The 23,001-nt window shown below is 46.5% G+C and overlaps 1 protein-coding gene across 12 annotated transcripts in view; it reads left to right on the top strand.

The window, feature by feature from the left end:
- The window catches only part of LZTR1 (leucine zipper like post translational regulator 1), a 317,240-nt gene that overhangs the window by 152,478 nt on the left and 141,761 nt on the right, over nt 1-23,001 (top strand). For all 12 annotated transcript variants that reach the window (XR_013348515.1, XM_077839232.1, XM_077839229.1 and 9 more), the window contains 3 exons: nt 10,958-11,068; nt 12,472-12,564; nt 15,601-15,696. Coding sequence is in view for 11 of the 12 variants with exons in the window: in XM_077839232.1 (XP_077695358.1) it covers nt 10,958-11,068; nt 12,472-12,564; nt 15,601-15,696 (300 nt within the window). In the remaining variant the exon portion in view is untranslated. The remainder of the gene's footprint in view (nt 1-10,957; nt 11,069-12,471; nt 12,565-15,600; nt 15,697-23,001) is intronic.

A 23,001-nucleotide genomic window follows, 5' to 3' on the forward strand; every position in this document is an offset into this window, starting at 1 on the left:
GGGCATTCCGCTTGATACTGGCTGCCAACTAGACATGGAGCCATTGATCACTACCCTTTGAGCCCGATGATCTAGCCAGCTTTCTGTCTACCTTATAGTCCATTCATCCAGCCCATACTTCTTTAACTTGCTGGCAAGAATACTATGAGAGACAATATCAAAAGCTTTGCTAAAGTCAAGGAATAACACGTCCACTGCTTTCCCCTCATCCACAGAGCCAGTTATCTCATCACAGCAGGCAATTAGATTAGTCAGGCATGACTTGCCATTGATGAATCCATGCTAACTCTTCCTGATCACTTTCCTCTCCTCTAAATGCTTCAGAATTGATTCCTTGAGGACCTGCTTCATGATTTTTCCAGGGACTGAGGTGAGGCTGACTGCCCTGTAGTTCCCTGGATCCTCCTCCTTTCCTTTTTTAAAGATGGGCACTACATTCGCCTTTTTCCAGTTGTCCGGGACCTCTCCCGATTGCAATGAGTTTTCAAAGATAATGGCCAATGGCTCTGCAATCACATCCACCAACTCCTTTAGCACTCTCGGATGCAACGCATCCTGCCCCATGGACTTGTGCTCGTCCAGCTTTTCTAAATAGTCCTGAACCACTTCCTTCTCCACAGAAGTCTGCTCACCTCCTCCCCATGCTGTGCTGCCCAGTGGAGTAGTCTGTGAGCTGACCTTGTTCGTGAAGACAGAGGCAAAAAAAGCATGGAGTACGTTAGCTTTTTTCACATCCTCTGTCACTAGGTTGCCTCCCTCATTCAGTAAGGGGCCCACACTTTCCTTGACATACCTGTAACTCTTCTTGTTACTCTTAACATCTCTTCTGCAACTCCAAGTGTGATTTGGCCTTCCTGATTTCACTCCTGCATGCCTGAGCAATATTTTTATACTCCTCCCTGGTCATTTGTCCAATCTTCCACTTCTTGTAAGCTTCTTTTTTGTGTTTAATATCAGCAAGGATTTCACTGTTAAGCCAAGCTGGTCACCTGCCATATTTACTGTTCTTTCTACACATGGGGATCAGTCATAGGTTCATAGATTCTAAAGCCAGAAGAGACCACTGTGATCATCTAGTCTGACTTCCTGTATAACAGAGGCCAGAGAACTTCTCTGAGTTAATTCCTGTCTGGACTAAAGTATCTCTTTTCGAAACAATGTCCAATCTTGGCTTAAAAAGTGCCAGTGATGGAGAATCCCCACAACCCTTGGTAGGTTGTTCCAGTGGTTGGTTATCCTCACTGTTAAAAGTGTACGTCTCATTTCTAGCCTGAACTTGTCTAGCTTCAACTTCCAGTCATTGGATCTTGTTATACCTTTGCTTGCTAGATTGAAGAGCCCTCTATTATCAAATTTCTGTTCCCCATGTGAGTACTTGTAACCTGTGATCAAGTCATCTCTTAACCTTATCTTTGATAAGCTAAACAGATTGAGCTTTCTGAGTCTAACTGCAGTCCTTCCCAGCTCCCCCTAGCTGCACCCTACTTCTTCCAGTCTGAACTCAGTACCTTCACAAGTCCGAAAGAAGGCTAAACTCAATACCATTGTTCCCTCTCAAACAGTGGTTTCCAAACTTGATTCACAGCTTGTTCAGGGTAAGCCCCTGGTGGGCCATGAGATGCTTTGTTTACCTGAGCATCTACAGGTCCGGCCGCTCGCAGCTCCCAGTGGCTGCAGTTCGCTCTTTCTGGCCAGTGGGAGCTGCGAGAAGTGGTGGCCCAGCCCACGCTGCTTCCTGCAGCTCCCATTGGCCAGGAACGGCAAACTGCGGCCACTGGGAGCTGCGAGCGGAAATATCTGCGGATGCTCAAGTAAACAAAAAGCATCTTGTGGCCCATCAGGGGCTTACCCTGAACAAGTTGCAAACCAAGTTTGGGAACCACTGCTCTAAAAAAACAAATAAATACATCTCTTGCAATGGAAGAATGTTCATTCTTCTTTCCTGCCCTTGCCTCCTTCTTCATCTGAGCAATATGATTTTGTCTCAGGCCGATTCTTGTAAAATTACATCTTTGAACATTAAAGACAGATTAATAAATAAAGGAGAGCTCAGTTTCCCTATGCCTCAGCCCTTAGAGAATACTGGGAATGCAAAATGGCTTCAATAAGAAAAGGAAATAACCTGTCATCTAGGTCTGTGATAGGCTATAAATTACAGGTGTCAGAGTTCAGGGCAACTGCGCCTGTAGAACTTATGTGGTACGTGAAGGATGCCCATTCTCGAGCTTCTGGGTCCACTGACCATCATCTCTCTTGGGTGGAGATACACATTTTTCTCCCTTCTGACACGGGTATCTCCAAGCTGAACAGTTCCCTGCCTTCACGGTGTTATTCACAGCAAAAGACAGGCTGCCTAAGCAAGCTTCTCTGGCCTTCTTTTCAGAGACTAATAACAGAGTGACAGGTTTCAGAGTAGCAGCCGTGTTAGTCTGCATTCGCAAAAAGAAAAGGAGAACTTGTGGCACCTTAGAGACTAACCAATTTATCTGAGCATAAGCTTTCGTGAGCTACAGCTCACTTCATCGAGTACACCCGATGAAGTGAGCTGTAGCTCACGAAAGCTTATGCTCAGATAAATTGGTTAGTCTCTAAGGTGCCACAAGTACTCCTTTTCTAATAACAGAGTGATTGCCAACAGAGCCCTCCAAAGGAATCTCTTTTGTGGTCACAAGTTCATAATAGCCTCAGCTCAGATCTAGCACCAGTCTATGGGGCTTTAGTAGGACAATTCTTTGGTGGCAGCAGTTCAGCTTTCTTCTTTTTTTTTAATTTTCAGACACAGTTTGCTGGAAAATAAGACTTCAGAGTCCAGTTTGCAGGCAATTTGATGGGTTTATTGGGGCTAAACAAGCAAGCATATTTTGAAGCCCTTTATACCAGTTGGGCTTATTTTTGTATGCTGATAGAATTTCTGTGTTCTGAAGCCCTTTACACCAATTAGGCTATTTTTATACACCGATAGAGGGTTTTTTCCCTCCCCCAACTACTGTTTTATACACCGATAGAAACCCCTTCTTTTCCTAACTCCTAGCTCCGCACGCCAACGCACTCCCTCCCTCTTTTTGGCAAACTTAATTATACTCATAGTTCCCCTTCCCTGGTACCACCCCTTCCAATATATGGTCATGTTTTGTTTTGGGGGGGGTCTTGGGTTTCGGGTTAAGACCACCTCTTTTGTACCTGATGTGAGGGGTAAGGAGCGGGGTTACTTGTGGTTACTTTTTTGCAGACTTTGTGTTTTTTGCTTACACCTGCCAGCTGTTTGGTTACCATAGCAACCCCTTGCTTGATTTGGTCCCCTTATCTTCTCTTAAAAAGAAAAGGAGGACTTGTGGCACCTTAGAGACTAACAAATTTATTTGAGCATAAGCTTTCGTGAGCTACAGCTCACTTCATTGGATGCATTCAGTGGAAAATACTGGGGGGAGATTTATATACACAGAGAACATGAAACAATGGGTGTTACCATACACACTGTAAGGAGAGTGATCAGGTAAGCTGAGCTATTACCAGCAAAGGGGAGGGGACGGGGAAACCTTTTGTAGTGATAATCAAGGTGGGCCATTTCCAGCAGTTGACGAGAACTTCTGAGGAACAGTGGGGTAGAGGGGAATAAACATGGGAAAATAGTTTTACTTTGTGTAATGACCCATCCACTCCCAGTCTTTATTCTACAACCTATCCTGAAGGACGACCCATCACTCTCACAGATCTTGGGAGACAGGCCAGTTGTTGCTTACAGACAGCCCCCCAACCTGAAGCAAATACTCATCAGCAACCACACATAGATTCACAGATATTTAGGTCAGAAGGGACCATTATGATCATCTAGTCTGACCTCCTGCACAATGCAGGCCACAGAATTTCACCCACCACTCCTGCAAAAAACCTCACACCTATATCTGTGCTATTGAAGTCCTCAAATCATAGTTTAAAGACTTCAAGGAGCAGAGAATCCTCCAGCAAGTGACCCATGCCCCATGCTACAGAGGAAGGCGAAAAACCTCCAGGGCCTCTTCCAATCTGCCCTGGAGGAAAATTCCTTCCCGACTCCAAATATGGCGATCAGCTAAACCCTGAGCATATGGGCAAGATTCATCAGCCAGATACTACAGAAAATTCTTTCCACACAACAAAACCACTAACCCAGGAACCTATCCTTGCCACAAAGCCCGTTGCCAACTGTGTCCACATATCTATTCAGGGGACACCATCACAGGGCCTAATCACATCAGTCACACTATCAGAGGCTCGTTCACCTGCACATCTACCAATGTGATATATGCCATCATGTGCCAGCAATGCCCCTCTGCCATGTACATTGGCCAAACTGGACAGTCTCTATGTAAAAGAATAAATGGACACAAATCAGACGTCAAGAATTATAACATTCAAAACACTTCAATCTCTTTGGTCACTCGATTACAGACCTAAAAGTGGCAATTCTTCAACAAAAAAACTTCAAAAACAGACTCCAACGAGAGACTGCTGAATTGGAATTAATTTGCAAACTGGATACAATTAACTTAGGCTTGAATAAAGACTGGGAGTGGATGGGTCATTACACAAACTAAAACTATTTCTCCATGTTTATTTCCCCCACCCTCTCCCCCGCTGTTCCTCAGAAGTTCTTGTCAACTGCTGGAAATGGCCCACCTTGATTATCACTACAAAAGGTTTCCCCACCCCTCCCCGCTCCGCTCTGCTGCTAGTAATAGCTCACCTTACCTGATCACTCTCCTTGCAGTGTGTATGGTAACATCCATTGTTTCGATGTTCTCTGTGTATATAAATCTCCCCCCTGTATTTTCCACGGTATGCATCCGATGAAGGGAGCTGTGGCTCACGAAAGCTCATGCTCAAATAAATTGGTTAGTCTCTAAGGTGCCACAAGCACCAGTTTTCTTCTTGCAGATACAGACTAACAGGGCTGCTACTCCGAAACTTATCTTCTCTTGTTACTGAAAGACAAGGCTCTTAGCTTGGGGGGGAGAGGTGGTGCAGCCTTGTGCTTTTACTTACATTTTCTGCTTGCTTATTCAGTCTGTTTAAATTAAAAGCAAGGCTAGAAGCAAGATTATTATTAACCAATTTATTTGAGCATAAGCTCTTGTGAGCTACAGCTCACTTCATCGGATGCATACTGTGGAAACTGCAGAAGACATTATGTACACAGAGACCATGAAACAAAACCTCCTCCCACCCCACTCTCCTGCTGGTAATAGCTTATCTAAAGTGATCACTGTCCTTACAATGTGCATGATAATCAAGTTGGGCCATTTCCAGCACAAATCAAGGTTTTCTCACCCTCAGCCCCCCCACACACAAACTCATTCTCCTGCTGGTAATAGCCCATCCAAAGTGACCACTCTCTTTACAATGTGTATGATAATCAAGGTGGGCCATTTCCAGCACAAATCCAGGTTTTCTCACCCCCCCCCCCCCACAAACACACACATGCAAACTCACTCTCCTGCTGGTAATAGCTTATCCAAAGTGACCACTCTCCCTACAATGTGCATGATAATCAAGGTGGGCCATTTCCAGCACAAATCCAGGTTTTCTCAACACCCTCCCCCCCCCCCCCCCAAAACACACACAGACTCACTCTCCTGCTGGCAATAGCTCATCCAAACTGACCACTCATCATACACATTGTAAGGAGAGTGGTCAGTTTGGATGAGCTATTGCCAGCAGGAGAGTGAATTTGTGTGTGTATGGGGGTGGGGGTGGGTGAGAAAACCTGGATTTGTGCTGGAAATGGCCCACCTTGATTATCATACACATTGTAAGGAGAGTGGTCACTTTGGATGGGCTATTACCAGCAGGAGAGTGAGTTTGTGTGTGGGAGGGCGGAGCGTGAGAAAACCTGGATTTATGGTGGAAAGGGCCCAACTTGATTATGATACACATTGTAAGGAGAGTGATCACTTTAGATAAGCTATTACCAGCAGGAGAGTGGGGTGGGAGGAGGTATTGTTTCATGGTCTCTGTGTATATAATGTCTTCTGCAGTTTCCACAGTATGCATCCGATGAAGTGAGCTGTAGCTCACGAAAGCTTATGCTCAAATAAATTGGTTAGTCTCTAAGGTGCCACAAGTACTCCTTTTCTTTTTGCGAATACAGACTAACACGGCTGTTACTCTGAAACCAAGATTATTATTGTTTACTCTTTACCCTATTTACGTTACATTTTCCTAACACTCCTTCCAATCGTTCCCTAAGGATTGGGGCTTTGTGTGGACCAGAGCTCCTACCCATTTCCTAGATCAGGAAGAATGCTCTGAGCCTGTTTAAAATCAGGTTGTCGATCCACATTCCTTCCTTTGTCTGTTTGTCCTAGGAAAATTCAGTGTAAACTAGTCTATGCAAACCTCTCCTCAGGGTAGCTTCAAAGAGTTGATAACCAGAAGAATAACATTAGCATCTTGTCTCCCCTGAGAGGCATTACATACAATCTCACAGTAACACATAGCACAATGACAGGTTTCAGAGTAACAGCCGTTTTAGTCTGTATTCGCAAAAAGAAAAGGAGTACTTGTGGCACTTTAGAGACTAACCAATTTATTTGAGCATGAGCTTTTGTGAGCTACAGCTCACTTCATTGGATGCATACCGTGGAAACTGCAGAAGACATTATATACACACAGAGACCATGAAACAATACCTCCTCCCACCCCACTGTCCTGCTGGTAATAGCTTATCTAAAGTGATCATCAAGTTGGGCCATTTCCAGCACAAATCCAGGTTTTCTCACCCTCTGCCCCCCCCCCCCCCCCCCACAAACTCACTCTCCTGCTGGTAATAACCCATCCAAAGTGACCACTCTCTTCGCAATGTGTATGATAATCAAGGTGGGCCATTTCCTGCACAAATCCAGGTTCTCTCACCCCCTCACCCCCCTCCAAAAACCACACACACAAACTCACTCTCCTGCTGGTAATAGCTTATCCAAAGTGACCACTCTCCCTACAATGTGCATGATAATCAAGGTGGCCCATTTTCAGCACAAATCCAGGTTTTCTCACCCCCCCCCCCCATACACACACAAACTCACTCTCCTGCTGGTAATAGCTCATCCAAAGAGACCACTCTCCCTACAATGTGCATGGTAATCAAGGTGGGCCATTTCCAGCAGAAATCCAGGCTTTCTCACCCCCCCCCCCCCCGGGAAACACACACACACACACACACAAACTCACTCTCCTGCTGGCAATAGCTCATCCAAACTGACCACTCTCCAAGTTTAAATCCAAGTTTAACCAGAACGTCTGGGGGCGGGAGGGTAGGAAAAACAAGGGGAAATAGGCTGCCTTGCATAATGACTTAGCCACTCCCAGTCTCTATTTAAGGCTAAATTAATAGTATCCAATTTGCAAATGAATTCCAATTCAGCAGTTTCTCACTGGAGTTTGGATTTGAAGTTTTTTTGTTGTAAGATAGCGACCTTCATGTCTGTGATTGCGTGACCAGAGAGATTGAAGTGTTCTCCGACTGGTTTATGAATGTTATAATTCTTGACATCTGATTTGTGTCCATTTATTCTTTTACGTAGAGACTGTCCAGTTTGACCAATTTAAATGGCAGAGGGGCATTGCTGGCACATGATGGCATATATCACATTGGTGGATGTGCAGGTGAACATAGCACAATTGCATTTTTAATCCGATTTACCCCAAAGGTACATTAAAGGTATTAAACCTAATTCAGTGAAGTTTATCTTAATTCTGTAGCAAACAGGGCTATGTCAGCAAGGCTTTTATTTCAGCAATATCCCTTATTTCATAAAATCATAGAATATCAGGGTTGGAAGGGACCTCAGGAGGTCATCTAGTCCAACCCCCTGCTCAAAAGTAGGACCCATCCCCAATTAAATCATCCCAGCCAGGGCTTTGTCAAGCCTGACCTTAAAAACTTCTAAGGAAGGAGATTCCACCACCTCCCTAGGCAACGCATTCCAGTGTTTCACCACCCTCCTGGTGAAAAAGATTTTCCTAATATCCAACCTAAACCTCTCCCACTGCAACTTGAGACCGTTACTCCTTGTCCTGTCCTCTTCCACCACTGAGAATAGTCTAGAACCATCCTCTCTGGAACCACCTCTCAGGTAGTTGAAAGCAGCTATCAAATCCCCCCTCATTCTTCTCTTCCGCAGACTAAACAATCCCAGTTCCCTCAGCCTCTCCTCATAACTCATGTGTTCCAGTCCCCTAATCATTTTTGTTGCCCTTCGCTGGACTCTTTCCAATTTATCCACATCCTTCTTGTAATGTGGGGCCCAAAACTGGACACAGTACTCCAGATGAGGCCTCACCAATGTCGAATAGAGGGGGACGATCACGTCCCTCGATCTGCTCGCTATGCCCCTACTTATACATCCCAAAATGCCATTGGCCTTCTTGGCAACAAGGGCACACTCTTGACTCATATCCAGCTTCTCGTCCACTGTAACCCCTAGGTCCTTTTCCGCAGAACTGCTGCCTAGCCATTCGGTCCCTAGTCTGTAGCTGTGCATTGGGTTCTTCCGTCCTAAGTGCAGGACCCTGCACTTATCCTTATTGAACCTCATCAGATTTCTTTTGGCCCAATCCTCCAATTTGTCTAGGTCCCTCTGTATCCTATCCCTGCCCTCCAGCGTGTCTACCACTCCTCCCAGTTTAGTATCATCCGCAAATTTGCTGAGAGTGCAATCCACACCATCCTCCAGATCATTTATGAAGATATTGAACAAAACCAGAGTCAGTCAGTAAAGGATGGGAACCTAAATAATGTCAATCAGAAGGGTTTCTTTAAAAATGGATCTTGTCAAACAAGCTTGGTATGTTTTGATAACATATACAGTTTGATTGATAAAGGTAAGTGTGTGGACTTCTATACAGTGTTTGACTTAATTCCACGACATACTGATTCAAAAATAAGAGTACCATGTAAAATTAATATAACATGTTAAATGGATTAAAAACTGGTTTGTAGATAGTTCTCAAAATTGTTAATGGAGAATCCTCATCTGTTCATCCTCATCTGTTCATCTGTTCCTGTTTCGAGTAGGATCCAACAAGAATTTGTCTTGGACCAGTGCTATTCAATTGTCTTTATCAGTATGTATCATAGACCTTCATCAGTGATCTGGAAGAAAATTTAAAATCAGTGCTGGCAAAGTTTGCAGAAAACAGCCTTTAGTGGAGTGATAAATAATGCTGAGGATAGGTCATATATACAGAGTGATCTGGAGCACTTGGTAAGAGGCCATAAACAATCAACATACTTTTTTAATTCATCCAAATGCAAGATTGTATGTCTAGGAAGAAAGACTGTAAGTCACTTTATAGGATGAGAGACAATATCTTCAAAAGCAATTATTTTGAAAAGGATTTAAGGATCATGGTGAATAACCAGCTGAACATGAGCTCTCAGTATAGTGCTGTGGCAAAAGGACTTCTTTAGTTCTTTGATGTATGTGTAGGGGAATATTGAGTGGGAGTAAGGAGGTAGAGCTATTTTTGGTATTCATTTACTCAGCATTAATGATGTCATTACTGGAGTACGGTGTCCAGTTCTGGTGTCCGCACTTCAAAAAGGAAGTTGTGAAATTGAAAAGTGATGAGACAAGAGCTACAAACATAATTTGAGGTTTGGAAAACCTACCTACAGTGAGAGACTTAAGAAATTCAATCTATTTAGTTTATCAAAGAGAAGGCTCAGAGATGACTTGATCACAGTCTGTCAGTATCTACATGAGGAGAAGATTTCTGATGGCAGAGGGCTTTTTAATCTAACAGACATAACAAGATCCGGTGTCTAGAACCTGAAGTTAGATTAATTCAAACTGGAAACAAGAAGCAAATGTTTAAAAGTGAGGGGAATTAACCATTGGAACAAATTTACCAAGGGATGTGGAAAGTTCTCCATCACTCAAAGTTTTAAATTGGATATCTGTTTCTCAGTGCTACATTCTAGCTCAACCAGAAGTTCTGGGCTTAATGCAGGAATCTCTGGATGTAATTCTGTAGCCTTTGCTATGCAGAAGATCAGATTCACTAGATGACCATAGTGATCCCTTCTGTCCATAGAGAGCCTATGAATTATAGCAGTTTGGGGAGCAGCTGGATGTTGTTGAAACCCAGGAGCTATAGGATGTGATTTGACCAACAGACAATGAGGGGTAGATACATTCTCTTGGACATTTTGGAGAAGGGGGAAGATGGGCTTCTTCCCCCATCACCCTCCTTCACAGCAACCAGCTGCTCCACTGTCTCCTATTTACAGTATCCATCTTTGCGTCCAGCATCACTTGATCAGTCACATTAGCGGAATGATTCTGCTACAATGACCAACTTGAAAGAGTTAGTGTTTGCATTTAAATTTTCACAATTAGGGTTCAGAGTTAACACCCACTGACATAAATGGGTCAGTTTACACCTTTATTTCAAGCTGTCAGTTTGCAGAATAAACACTCAGTTCATATTTTGTTCGCATTTGGAAGATTTATCTGTATCTATAAGGGATGGAAATGTACTTTGTTTTTTAAAATGAAACTTAGCTCTGAAGCAAAGTTTCTTGGCAACAGGAGTATTCTGCAGAACATTCTTACCTACAGAATACATACATCCCTGCATATGTAAAATACTAATAATTTTAAAAGTTTACCAAAAGGGGTGCCATTAAAAGTGGCAGGAAGGGAGGCTGTAGAGGTAACAAGGCAATCCTAAAATCTGTCAGATGGGCCTGCCATTTGTTGCTAATTCATTTACATTATATTGTTTTTCCTTTCTCACTTTTGCTTTTTCCCAGACAAATTCTTGTTTGAATCATAGAATCATAGAATATCAGGGTTGGAAGGGACCTCAGGAGGTCATCTAGTCCAACCCCCTGCTCAAAAGCAGGACCAATCCCCAATTAAATCATGAAAAGGTACCTCTTAAATAGTCCTCAACATTTTTGTGCTTGTTTTCCTAGCTGCCAAGTGGGAGACTCTTCCATGCTGCAGCTGTCATCTCAGACGCCATGTACATCTTTGGTGGGACAGTGGACAATAACATTAGAAGTGGAGAAATGTACAGATTCCAGGTAATTTGTTAACCTGATTCATGGGGTTATGGAGCATGCCTACTATTATCCATTATAAGCTTATGTTTTCAGTTGCTTAATTGTTCCTAAACTTTAACTGTTCAGGCTGAAATTTTCTAAGCTTAGTCTCTGCCTCAGGCTGATTTTTTTAAACATTTCATCAAAAGCAGTTCAGACACTTTTTACAATGTGAAACATTTTTTATAACCGTTTCTTCTAGGATCTCTAGCACCTCCATGCTTTGGAGCAGGCACTTGAAATTTGTCAGGAGGATGGTTTGAGTGGGTTATAGGCCTCTAAAGATTACTATTTTCACATGCTCAGCTTTGTTAGAAGTTTGCTGCTAAAATCTCCAAACCATTCTATCTATCTGATCCCACTGATCATCCATGTGCGTTATGCATGCTTTGGCCCAGCTGCTGAGCGTGCTCCACCCCCATGGAATTCCTACATGCCAACTGCACAGAGCATGCTCCTAGACCTCCCACAGCCACCTACATGGTAGGGTTAAAACTAAAGCCACAACAGGGAACATGGAGGAGGGCAGGCAGGCAGCACCACAGCTGCAGGGGGCTATAGAGAAGCATCCCCATTCTGGAGTATGGCCCTCCCAGCTTCCCTTTTGTCTTCTGGTGTTCCCTGGTATTACCCGTCATGCCAGCAAACCCCAGAAGGTAGCTAGTTCCCTTACTGATACTCTCTTCTGTGTAAGTATGTATGTGATATATTGTGGTCCCTCCTGGCAGAAAAAGCATGTGTATGCATGCACAATCTGCATGCACAAGTTGGCAGAGTGGCATCTTGTTACTATAAAAAAACCCTCATTCTTGGGATTTTTAAAGTTGTGACATTTTCAGAAGTGTTCTGCACCAAAGTGGTTACTGGCACTGATTACTGGGACTGACGCTGTCTATGAATCATAGAATATCAGGGTTGGAAGGGACCATATGGTCCAAGCCCCTGCAACTAGAGACCATTATTCCTTGTTCTGTCATCTGCTACAACTGAGAATAGTCTAGATCCATCCTCTTTGGAACACCCTTTCAGGTAGTTGAAAGCAGCTATCAAATCTCCCCTCATTCTTATCTTCTGCAAATTGGTTCTGAAAACTGGTGATACTCCTGGCTCTGAAATTTTGAAACCTGTGGGTTTTGGGGACATATATTTCCTGCCTCCTACAACAGATCCCCACCCAACTCCCTCCTTCACAAAGTCACTACCATGCATGAGGGTACATAGGTGTATATAATTGATCAGGACATTCTGTAGTTTGTTTTTTGAGCTGTAGGTTAAGATGTCGTCAACGTTGAAATCCAGTGGCAATCTTAGCCAAGGTGCTGTTGGCATGTCCCCATGATAAACTGAAATAAACTATAACGGGTGTAAAATCTTTTTTATTTCAGTTTTCTTGTTACCCAAAATGCACTTTACATGAAGATTATGGAAGACTGTGGGAAAACAGGCAGTTCAGCGACTTGGAGTTTGTTCTGGGAGAGGTGGGTATATAATCTAGTGAAAATGATACTTGAGTTTGAGAGAAGCAGTGTGTCATTCGTGGGCATAAAGATGAAGGTAAACCATCTTCTTCAGCTGTATGCTAAGACAATTATTTCTGTAACACTTACAAGAATCTGTAGGGAGACTTCTGTACTTCAGCTGTATTTGTCAATTATAGTGCTTGGTAATGAGACACAGAGAATTAAGGAATTTTCGTAAAGTACATGGACATTTGAACCAGGCTGGAGACCGGTGGGAGATTCCTCCGTGACACCTGTGAAAGCAAGAGCTAGGATGGTTAGCTCTGTTTGGCACATCACTACATGTTATTGATTATAAAATTATCCAATCCTTTTAAAATCCAGCTACAATATAGACGATCAAGGGTCCTGTGAGCTGTGTTCTTCTCTTCTGCAGACCATCATGTAATGGCAGACAGATAAAAAGTGCCAAGTTTTTAAAGTGCTTATATACAAATGCTAGAGGTCTAAATAATAAGATGGGTGAACTAGAGTGCTTTGTATTAAATGAGGATATTGATATAATAGGCATCACAGAAACTTGGTGGAATGAGGATAATCAATGGGACACAGTAATACCAGGGTACAAAATATATCGCAAGGACAGAACAGGTCGTGGTGGTTGGAGAGTGGCACTATATGTGAAAGAAAGCATAGACTCAAATGAAGAAAAAGGAGTCAAATGAAGTAAAAATCTTAAATGAACCAGACTGTGCCGTAGAATCTCTATGAATCCAGTTTTGGGCCCCACACTACAAGAAGGATGTGAAAAAATTGGAAAGAGTCCAGTGAAGGGCAACAAAAATGATTAGGGGGCAGGAACACATGACTTATGAGGAGAGGCTGAGGGAACTGGGGTTATTTAGTCTGCAGAAGAGACGAATGAGGGGGGATTTGACAGCTGCTTTCATCTACCTGAAAGGGGGTTCCAAAGAGGATGGATCTAGACTGTTCTCAGTGGTGGCAGATGACAGAACAAGGATTAATGGTCTCAAGTTGCAGTGGGGGAGGTTTAGGTTGGATATTAGGAAAAACTTTTTCACTAGGAGGGTGCTGAAGCACTGGAATGGGTTACCTAGGGAAGTGGTGGAATTTCCTTCCTTAGAGGTTCTTAAGGTCAGGCTTAACAAATCCCTAGGTGGGATGATTTAGTTGGGAATTGGTCCTGCTTTGAGCAGGGGGGTTGGACTAGATGACCTCCTGAGGTCCCTTCCAACCCTGATATTCTCTGATTCTATAAAATCATGAGTGGTCTAGAGAAAGTAAATAAGGAAGTATTATTTACTCCTTCTCATAATAGAAGAACAAGGGGCCACCAAATGAAATTAATAGATAGCAGGTTTTAAACAAACACAAGAAAGTATTTTTTCACGCAACGCACTGTCAACCTCTGGAACTCCTTGCCAGAAGGTGTTGTGAAGGCCAGTACTATAATGGGGTTCAAAAGGGAGATCGATAGATTCGTGGAAGTTAGGTCCATCAATGGCTATTAGCCTGGATGGGCAGGAATGGTGTTCCTAGCCTCTGATTGCCAGAACTGGGTGACAGGGCATGGATCACTTGATGATAACCTGTCTGTTCATTCCCTTTGGAGCACCTGCCGTTGGCCATTGTCAGAGGAGAGGATACTGGGCTTGATGGACCTTTGGTCTGACACAGTATGGCCAGTCTTATGTTCTTATGTTATGTTCTGTCTCATGATTGTGGTCTGGCGCCCAGAACCTGGCCATGACATAGGCTCCAATAGCAGGGAAAGGCTCTGGCAGAGGAGAGGTAGTGGGAAGAGGCTGAGCCTTTCCCCGCTGCCTTGCCTCTACCAGAGCTTTTCTCTGCAGCCTTGCCTCTGCCAGAGCCTTTCACTGATACGTTTAGCTACACACTACAGAGTGGATGCGATGTGCTTTTCCCTGGGGCATGTAGCTGTGTGTACACTACACACTGCCAAAAGTGGTGTGCAATGTAGACATAGCTACAGTGACCAGCACAGAAGAGATATTTGCATATTCACAGCATATTTGTTGTAAAAGAAATAACTGTACAGTGGCTATGCCAGCCAACCCACAAAACTAGAGCACAAGGGGTCATTAATCGGGAAGATAATGTGATTCTGCTTCAGTAAGTGTACAGTATTCCAGGTAAATTTGCAGACTGTCAGGGAAAGAGAACCTGTAAACTTAGAATGTATAAGTCATTGAGACACGAATATGGAATCCCACGGAGCCATTTTGAGAGAGAAAGTGCTATGTAAAAACCTAAGATAGATATGATAACTGTAGCTATATTGTGAAAAGTGATATTTAAGAACTCCAACTTCAAAGCTAGTGAATACCTCCTGAAAGATAATGGTCAACGGTTTGCAGTATCATGCCTCAAGTTTCCTAAAAGCCATTTTTTAATTATTGAAATAAAAAATATGAAAAATGTTTTAAATTATGGGAAAAAACAACTTCGTTCTTTCTCCAATAATTAAAACAAAGACCAAACCTGAAAGAAAAAACCTTCACTTTTTGGCTGAGAACAAGCATGAGAAATTTGAGCTCAAGAATAACTTTTTCAGAAAGCTAGAAGCACTTGAAAAAACCACAAAGTGCATTCCTATAAAAGCCTTTGCAGAGGATTCACAGAGTGCCATTAAATTGGTCCAATTATTAAGAGTAGCAGCAAACAAATGTTACTCTTATTTCTGGGCATCACCTATAACTACAGGATCCCATGGTCACTGAACATAGTTATCACCCTTCTCCTCAGGGCTTATGGTGAAAGAATCTCCTCAACCAATTTTACTAAGTGTTTTGGAGGAAGAGAGGGTGGAATTTTGCCCACAGTGTGTACAGTGGATATTTATGTGCCCTCTGTTTGCTATCACAGTATGTTCTAATAGTTAAAGTAAAATCATCATACCTTGGACCCAAACCTGGAAGGCGTGAAGGACCCTCCACTCCTTCTGTCTTCCAGGATGATATTGTCTGTGAGTCCACTTATCACGTGTTCTTCTTTCACACTCATTACTGACAGAAGGAAGACCGAGTCCGGGGACATGCAGCCATTGTCACTGCTCGCTGTAAGTGGCTAAGGAAGAAAATTACACAGGCAAGGGAGAGATTGAAACAGGCAAGTATTTCACAGAAATAGTCTTATGCTGAGTTGATACTTAAACTGACCAAGTTTGGAAACAATTAGTCAGCAGACAAAGAATGATAAAAAAAGATTGAAAATAGACTGTGATTTCCTATCAGTGATATAGACTTGTAGGGCCAATAGAGCAGTGCAAGGAGTTTTAGACTGGTCTTAACCAGTCTGCAGGATTCCCTCAACAAAAGGCATTGGGTGTGTGTTGAGGCAGGCAAAGGGCATGATGGGAAGGGGCTGATGTGTGATGCACTCCACTGATCCTGTACTGGCTTAGTGGTTCCTATCAGGCTTTTTAGCCGGTGCAAGTGGTTCCTATCAGGCTTTTTAGCCGGTGCAAGTTGGAACATCCCTGGGGCTGCTTTAACCTGTGGGGAGCCAAAGTGGCCCTCAGACAACCCAGGATTAAGGAAGGTGTAAAGCTGTTTTAGAGCAGGCCTGTCGCCAAGAGGAGGCACTAAGGGGTGCTGCCTTCTCACTTGCTATTTATAGCTGTCTCAGCCAGAGCTCCTAGCACTGAACAGAGTGTTGAGAGAAAATCCCTGCACTTCTGCTGTCCTGCCAGCAGTGGCTGCTGTGGGGCTGTGTCCCCTGCAAGGCAGCAGTCTCCGTTCAGCCTCTGCCGCTGCTGTCTGCTGGAGACATCACTAGGGAGAACAAGATCCAGAGCAGAGGTCCACCAGGGGCAGAACTGCAGGAGGAGTCTGGGGAGCATGGGGAAGGGAGCCAAAGAAGCGTGTGGAGAGGGGCAGAGGAGATAGGACAGAGGTAAGGGAGCAGAAGGAGCTGATGATCAAGGGGCATAAGGCCCTGCAAGCAGTGGGGGCAGAAAGATGATAGGAATGCAGTGGTCTGAAAGCAGAGTAATGGGGAAGGAAGGGGAAGGCTGAGATCATGGATGAGGGGATAAAAGTTGCTAAATTGACTTCAGGTAGGGTTAAAGTCAGAGAGAGCCCAAAGAAGAGGGAGCATCTGAAGGGTGAAGGAGAAAAGAGGAAGAGAGACCAAAGGCTGGGGCCCCGGGTTGGGAGGGGTTACCCTAGGGAAGAGGAGGTAACCCGCTGTAATTTGGGGAGAGACTCCAGTGGGAGGTGGAAAAGACCCTGAGGATCCCAGAACTGTTGGCAGTGACTCCAGGGAAGACGTAGAGAAGAGGAGGACCTGCAGGGGAGTGATGGAGGGATTTTAACAAAGGGGGACACGGTAGTGGGGATTACTCGAGGGAAGAGAAGAGGGTTCCCAGGAGAGTTGGGGTAAGAAGTAAGGAAGTAGGGAAAGAGCCTAGGAGACACAGAAGGGAGGGGAGAGTTCCTACATCAAAGAGGGATAGAGAGATAGGGACTGCAGAGCAGGAAGACCGTGAAGCTGAGTATTGGAGCTAGTAGAGGGAAAAGAGAAGGGAGGAGGTCTGGGTGAAGGGAGAGATTCAGGTTCCATCTCTTTTTACATGGCCTCAGTCACCTAGTACCTAAGCACCTCCCAGGCATTTAAAATAGTCCTGTCTGCAAGGTCATCACTAGGTATAGCTGGGGAGGCCCAACTCCCTTTCACACAGTTTCCACAAACCAGTTCCCACCACTCTGTATGGTTCTTTCCTCTGAACCCCCAGGACTGGCAGAAAGCTGACCTGCTGCACCAACTCTGCAGCTAGCAGCAAACTCTAGTCTGTTCTACTCCTGCTGACTGCCCATTACACTATGAAGTGGGGGCGGGAAAAGAGATGCCAAGGAGCAGCAGTCCTCTCCTCTCTGCCCATGGCAAGGTCCTCCAGGGTATATGAGACAGGAAAAGGGAGATATATGCATAAGGGGTATAGGAGTTAGCATGATACACAGTCAATGTATCGCACGTTAAGTAGATTACAAAATGGTTAACTGATAGATCTCAAAGTAGTTGTTAATGAGGAATCACCATTAGGGTTGTTTCTAGTGGGGTCACTTAGGGATCATTTTTTGGGCAGATACTATTCAATATCTTTATCGATGATCTGCATGAAAATATAAAATAATTCCTAGTAAAGTGACAGTGACTGGTGAAATGGTTATGATAGGGACAGGTCAGTTCTACAGAGAGACCTGGATTGCTTAGTACACTGGGTACAGTCAAACAAGGTGTATTTTAATAGGTCACACTTACATTCATGGAGACCGTATTTTGGAAAGCAGTAACTCAGAATATCACTTAGGACATGAGACCTCCACAAGTCCATGTGGACCAAGGGGAACAGCCTGCTGGCCCGCCAGTGGTTGTTGTGAAACCCATGGTACTGGCCTCTTCCTCGTTCTCATTGGACGAGGCCATCATGGAGCCCCCTCACCTGGTTCCTCCAGGTGACACTAAGGAACACCAGGAGTTGTTAAAGAGGGATGCGCCAAACCTTGGCCTGCACACAGAGGAGTTGGAGGAGCAAGCGGACTTCCTGTTCGACATCCTCTCCTCCACAGCTAGGGTGGCCCTTCCCCTTCACAAAGGGATATTGAAGATATCCAGCACCTTCTGGAAGAGCCCTCCTCTCTGCCCCCCATTTCCAAACAGGCAGAGCGTAGGTACTTTGTCCCAACTAAGGGGCACGAATACCTTTACTCCCATCCAGGTACGCTCCTCTGGGTTCAACCACGGAGCATCCACACCAAGAGGTGTGGAGACTCGAGGTTGGGGTGTTGGAGCTGACCGTGATCCTGTGACAGCAGATCCAGGTGGTAGGGAAGGGGCCAAGGAGGATGTGAAAAAATTAGAAAGAGTCCAGCGGAGGGCAACAAAAATGATTCGGGGACTGGAACACATGACTTATGAGGAGAGGCTGAGGGAACTGGGATTGTTTAGTCTGTGTAAGAGAAGAATGAGGGGGGATTTGATAGCTGCTTTCAACTACCTGAACGGGGGTTCCGAAGAGGATGGCTCTAGACTGTTCTCAGTGGTAGCTGATGACAGAACAAGGAGTAATGGTCTCAAGTTGCAGAAGAGGAGGTTTAGATTGGATATTAGGAAAAACTTTTTCACTAGGAGGGTGGTGAAACACTGGAATGCGTTACTTAGAGAGGTGGTGGAATCTCCTTCCTTAGATATTTTTAAGGTCAGGCTTGACAAAGCCCTGGCTGGGATGATTTAGTGGGGGATTGGTCCTGCTTTGAGCAGGGGGTTGGACTAGATGACCTCCTGAGGTCCCTTCCAACCCTGATATTCTATGACGTGAACAACACATCTTGAAGAACACCAGTTATGGAAAGGTACCTGTCTTATCTCCAACGAAGATCTCTGTTAGGAAGAAATGGATTCTCCACACTGTTTCATTTCCAGAGAGACTTTGTGGTCCAGTACAGCTATGACGGAAGCTCACACGTAGCTTGTTATTGAGACATCAGGCTAGATATGCGACACACATGGTATCAATTTGGGCTGCTTTGTCAGCTTTAGTCTTTGTATTGTCAACATGTGGGGTACCTTCATTTGTACTGTGATACAGCATGGCCAGAGAGCAGCAAGAGAGTGTTTTGTTTTGTTTTTTTTAAAGAGGAAAGGGTTTTATTTGTGTAACACTTACAAAAAATCACCAAAAAGGATAAAGCAAAACTATGCAACAAAACAAAAGCAAACACAAGGTATAACACAGCAGCCTTCAGGAGGGAGAAGTGTTCAGGCTAGCCTGGGCCCAGAGTGGGGGGGCTTCCTCGACACTTGTGGTCTTCCACCCTCCTGAGTTACCTGGTGGCCTAGAGCGGGGGGGCTTCCTCGACACTCATGGTCTTCCACCCCCTCGAGTTACCTAGTGCGACACCCAGTGTCACTGATTATCCCTCTCCTGAGAGTGCCCGACAAGACGGGCACGGCTGCGGGGTCGGCAGTTTGGGGGTGGGGGGGACGTACACCATGTGTGATTGGATCCCTCCTAGGTGACAATGATGATAGTATCCACAGCGGCAACGGCTGTGGCTGGGGTCTGTCTCTCTTCCCCTCAATCAAAGGGTCAGACGGAGGAAACCGGACGGGGTCACCGAGCAGAGAACCTCGGAAAGCGCCCACCGCTCCTCGAAGGCGTCAAGAAAGTCAGTGGACGCCGCCCAGAGGAACTCCGCCCGGATACGTGAATGTACTGAGGATCGGACAATGGCCCTACAATTGCAGGACGCTTCATTAGCCAACCTCCTCTCTCTGGTTTTGTAAATGGCTATTTTAGCTAGGGCTAGGAGGAGGTTAACCAGGAAATCTCTTGATTTTGCGGGGCCACGGATGGGGAGTGTGTAGATAAAAAGGTGAGGGAAAAAGTGTAGCCAAAAGCATAATAAAATATTCGTGAGGAGCCAGAAAAGGGGCTGCAGCCTGGCACACTCTAAATATATGTGCGCCAGGGTTTCCCTCACATTGCAAAAAAGGGAAAGTATCCGGGATGGGGGTGAAACGTGTCAAAAACACCGTACTCACAGCTCCGTGAAGGAGCTGCCAACTAATGTCCCCGACGGGCCTCGGGACTAAGGTGGAATACAGGCTCGGCCACCGGGGTTGCTCACCCTCCAAAGGTGGCAGGAGGTCCCGCCACTTTGTATCGGGGCGGGACACCAGGGTGTGGGCGTGAGTGTGTATAGCTATTTCCGTGGCGCGATATGAGAGCTGACTGGCTGCAGTGAAAGGGTGAGGGGTTTGTTGGGATCTACAGGGTAGGGGCCCAATTGAAAGGTCTGGCGGGCCTGGGGTAGAGGGTGGGCGGGGTGCGCCCTCGTGCAGGGCTCGGTTGAGATAAGCCCAAGCAGCGGGTGTCAAGGCGGCCTTCACCTCCTGAAGTACGCGCCGGGGGGTATGAGATCTGGAGAGCCCCATGTGCCGAGCGAGCGTCAGGGGATCCAGCCAGTCTCCCCGGTCATAGTCCAGGAGGTCTCCGACTCTCGTGACTTCCGACAGGACCAAACTCTGGCGCACTGAGTGGGACTCCGCCGCCTGCACACGGAGCTGTGGGTTGTGTAGCAGGGGCTCCGCGAGGAGATCTGCCCCCACGGTGGCTGCCATGGACCTGGTCGTTGAAAACAGTTTCCAGGTCCAGAGGAGGTCCTGGTAGAAGACCGGCAGTCCAGAGAGGTCTCGCGGAAAACCTCTTGGACAAAGATAAAAGAGCTGCCAGTCGTATCGGAGGCCTAGGAAGCGGCACAGGAAGGCGTGCGCCAATATGCTCCATGTCGAACTACCTGCACTACAAAGGAGCCTCTGCAGGGCCTGGAAGCGGAAGACACAGATCTGAGTGTGCAGACACTTCAGGCCCTGCCCTCCTTCCTTCAGGGGTAGATGAAGAACCCCAACAGGGGCCCAGTGCATTCCTGACCAAAAGAACTCCAGAATCGGTGTCCAGAGGTCGGTCAGGAAACGCGAGGCCGGGACCAGGATGTTGAGCCGGTACCAGATCGTGGACAGGACTAGTTGGCTAAGCACCAGTGCTCTCCCTCGTAGGGAGAGACATCGGAGTAGCCTCGTCCATTTCCGGAGCCGCTCTATCACCCCGCCTTCTAAAATTTTGCCAGTTCTCCGGCGGAGAAGAGTGCATGGCAGAAAGGTAAACGCCTAGCTAGAGCAGTGGGCCCGCGCTCCACCGGATAGTCTGAAGCGCGGGTGGGAGGGAGCTCACCTGCCGCCAGTCCCCCACCGCCAAGCCAGAGCTCTTGACCCAGTTGACTTGGGCGGAGGAGGCTGCCGAATAGATGGCCTGGCAAGCCTCCACCCACGCTAAGTAGCCCGGGTCCTGGACCACAAGGAGCACGTCATCGGCGTACGCTGACAGGACCGGCAGGCAGCTCCGGCTCCCACAGCACCAACCCCGTCAACCTCCTGCGGAGGAGACAGAGGAAGGGCTTGATCGCCAGAGCGTACAGCTGGCCCCTGCCGTACTCCTCGCCTGAAGCTGATCGGTTCGATCAGGGTCCAGTTGAGTCTAGTCAGACACTCCGCGGAAGCGTACAGCACCTGGAGAAAACTCACAAACTGAGGTCTGAATCCAAACGCCTGCAGAGTGCCCAGGAGGTACCCATGGTCCACTCTATCGAACGCCTTCTCCTGATCAAGAGACAGGAGGGCGAACAACAGACCGTCTCTACGCCCGAGTTCCAAAAGATCTCTGACTAGAAATAGGTTATCAAAAATGCTGCGACCCGGGACAGTATAGGTCTGGTCTGGGTGAATCACGTCCGCCATCACGGACCCTAGCTGCAGCGAGATTGCTTTTGCTACGATTTTGTAATCCGTGCTAAGGAGCGAGACGGGATGCCAATTTCATAAATCGCGGAGGTCCCCCTTCTTCGGCAACAAGGCGAGCACCGCTCGCCTGCACGAAAGAGGGAGGACCCCGCCCTGCAAAGACTCAGCCCAGACAGTGGCTAGGTCTGGGCCAAGAATGTCCCAGAACGTGCAGTAGAACTCCACGGTCAGCCTGTCCATGCCCGGAGATTTATTGGTGGGCATGTGACGGAGGGCTTCCGAGAACTCGGCCAGGGTGAGAGGCAGCTCTAGTTGGTCTCGGTCGCCCACGCTGACCATGGGGAGTTCTTCCCAGAGCACCCTGCAAGCACCAGGATCTGTCAGATCCGGGGAGAAAAGGCTTGTGTAGAAGTCCCGGGACCTCCCACACATCTCCACCGGATCTGTGAGGGGGGCGCCGTCTTCTGCTAGAAGGCAGGTGACATGTTTCTTGGCCCCCCTCGTTTTCTCCAGGGCGTAGAAGAAATGGGAGCCGCGATCCATCTCCCGAAGGAGGCGGATGTGGGATTGATCAAAGGCACCTCGGGCCCGATGGTCCTCGAGGGCCTGGAGCTCCTCCCGCTTCTCCCGGCACGCTCCGCAGAGGAACAGGTCCTCGGGGCTGGCGGCCAGACGCCTCTATCTCTAAGACCTCCCGTTCCAACTGCTCTATTGCTGCATTTCTCCATTGGCTGGTGCCCTGGGTGTAGTCACGGCAGAGGAGCTTGGCGCGCACCTTCCCTAGATCCCACCATTGCCGCGCCGAGGGAAAGGCACGCCGCTGCTCTCGCCAGGCCAGCCAAATCTCCTGGAAGGACGTCACGAAGCCCTCATCCTCCAACAGGCTGTTGTTAAAGTGCCAATAGGCCGGCCCCGGCTCTCTGCACGGAGGGAGGCTGTTATGGTGGCTAGATGATGGTCGGAAAATGGGGCCGGCCAAATGTTGGAGGAGTGGACCTGTGAAAGATGGAAACGGGATAAATAAATACAGTCCAACCGAGAGTGGTGTGACCGATGGGCCTCCACCCGGACAAAGGTGAACGTGGAAGTGTCATCTGGGTGGTGGTCACGCCA

Source organism: Eretmochelys imbricata, chromosome 21 (assembly GCF_965152235.1).
Source record: "Eretmochelys imbricata isolate rEreImb1 chromosome 21, rEreImb1.hap1, whole genome shotgun sequence".
NCBI classification, from domain to species: Eukaryota; Metazoa; Chordata; order Testudines; family Cheloniidae; genus Eretmochelys; species Eretmochelys imbricata.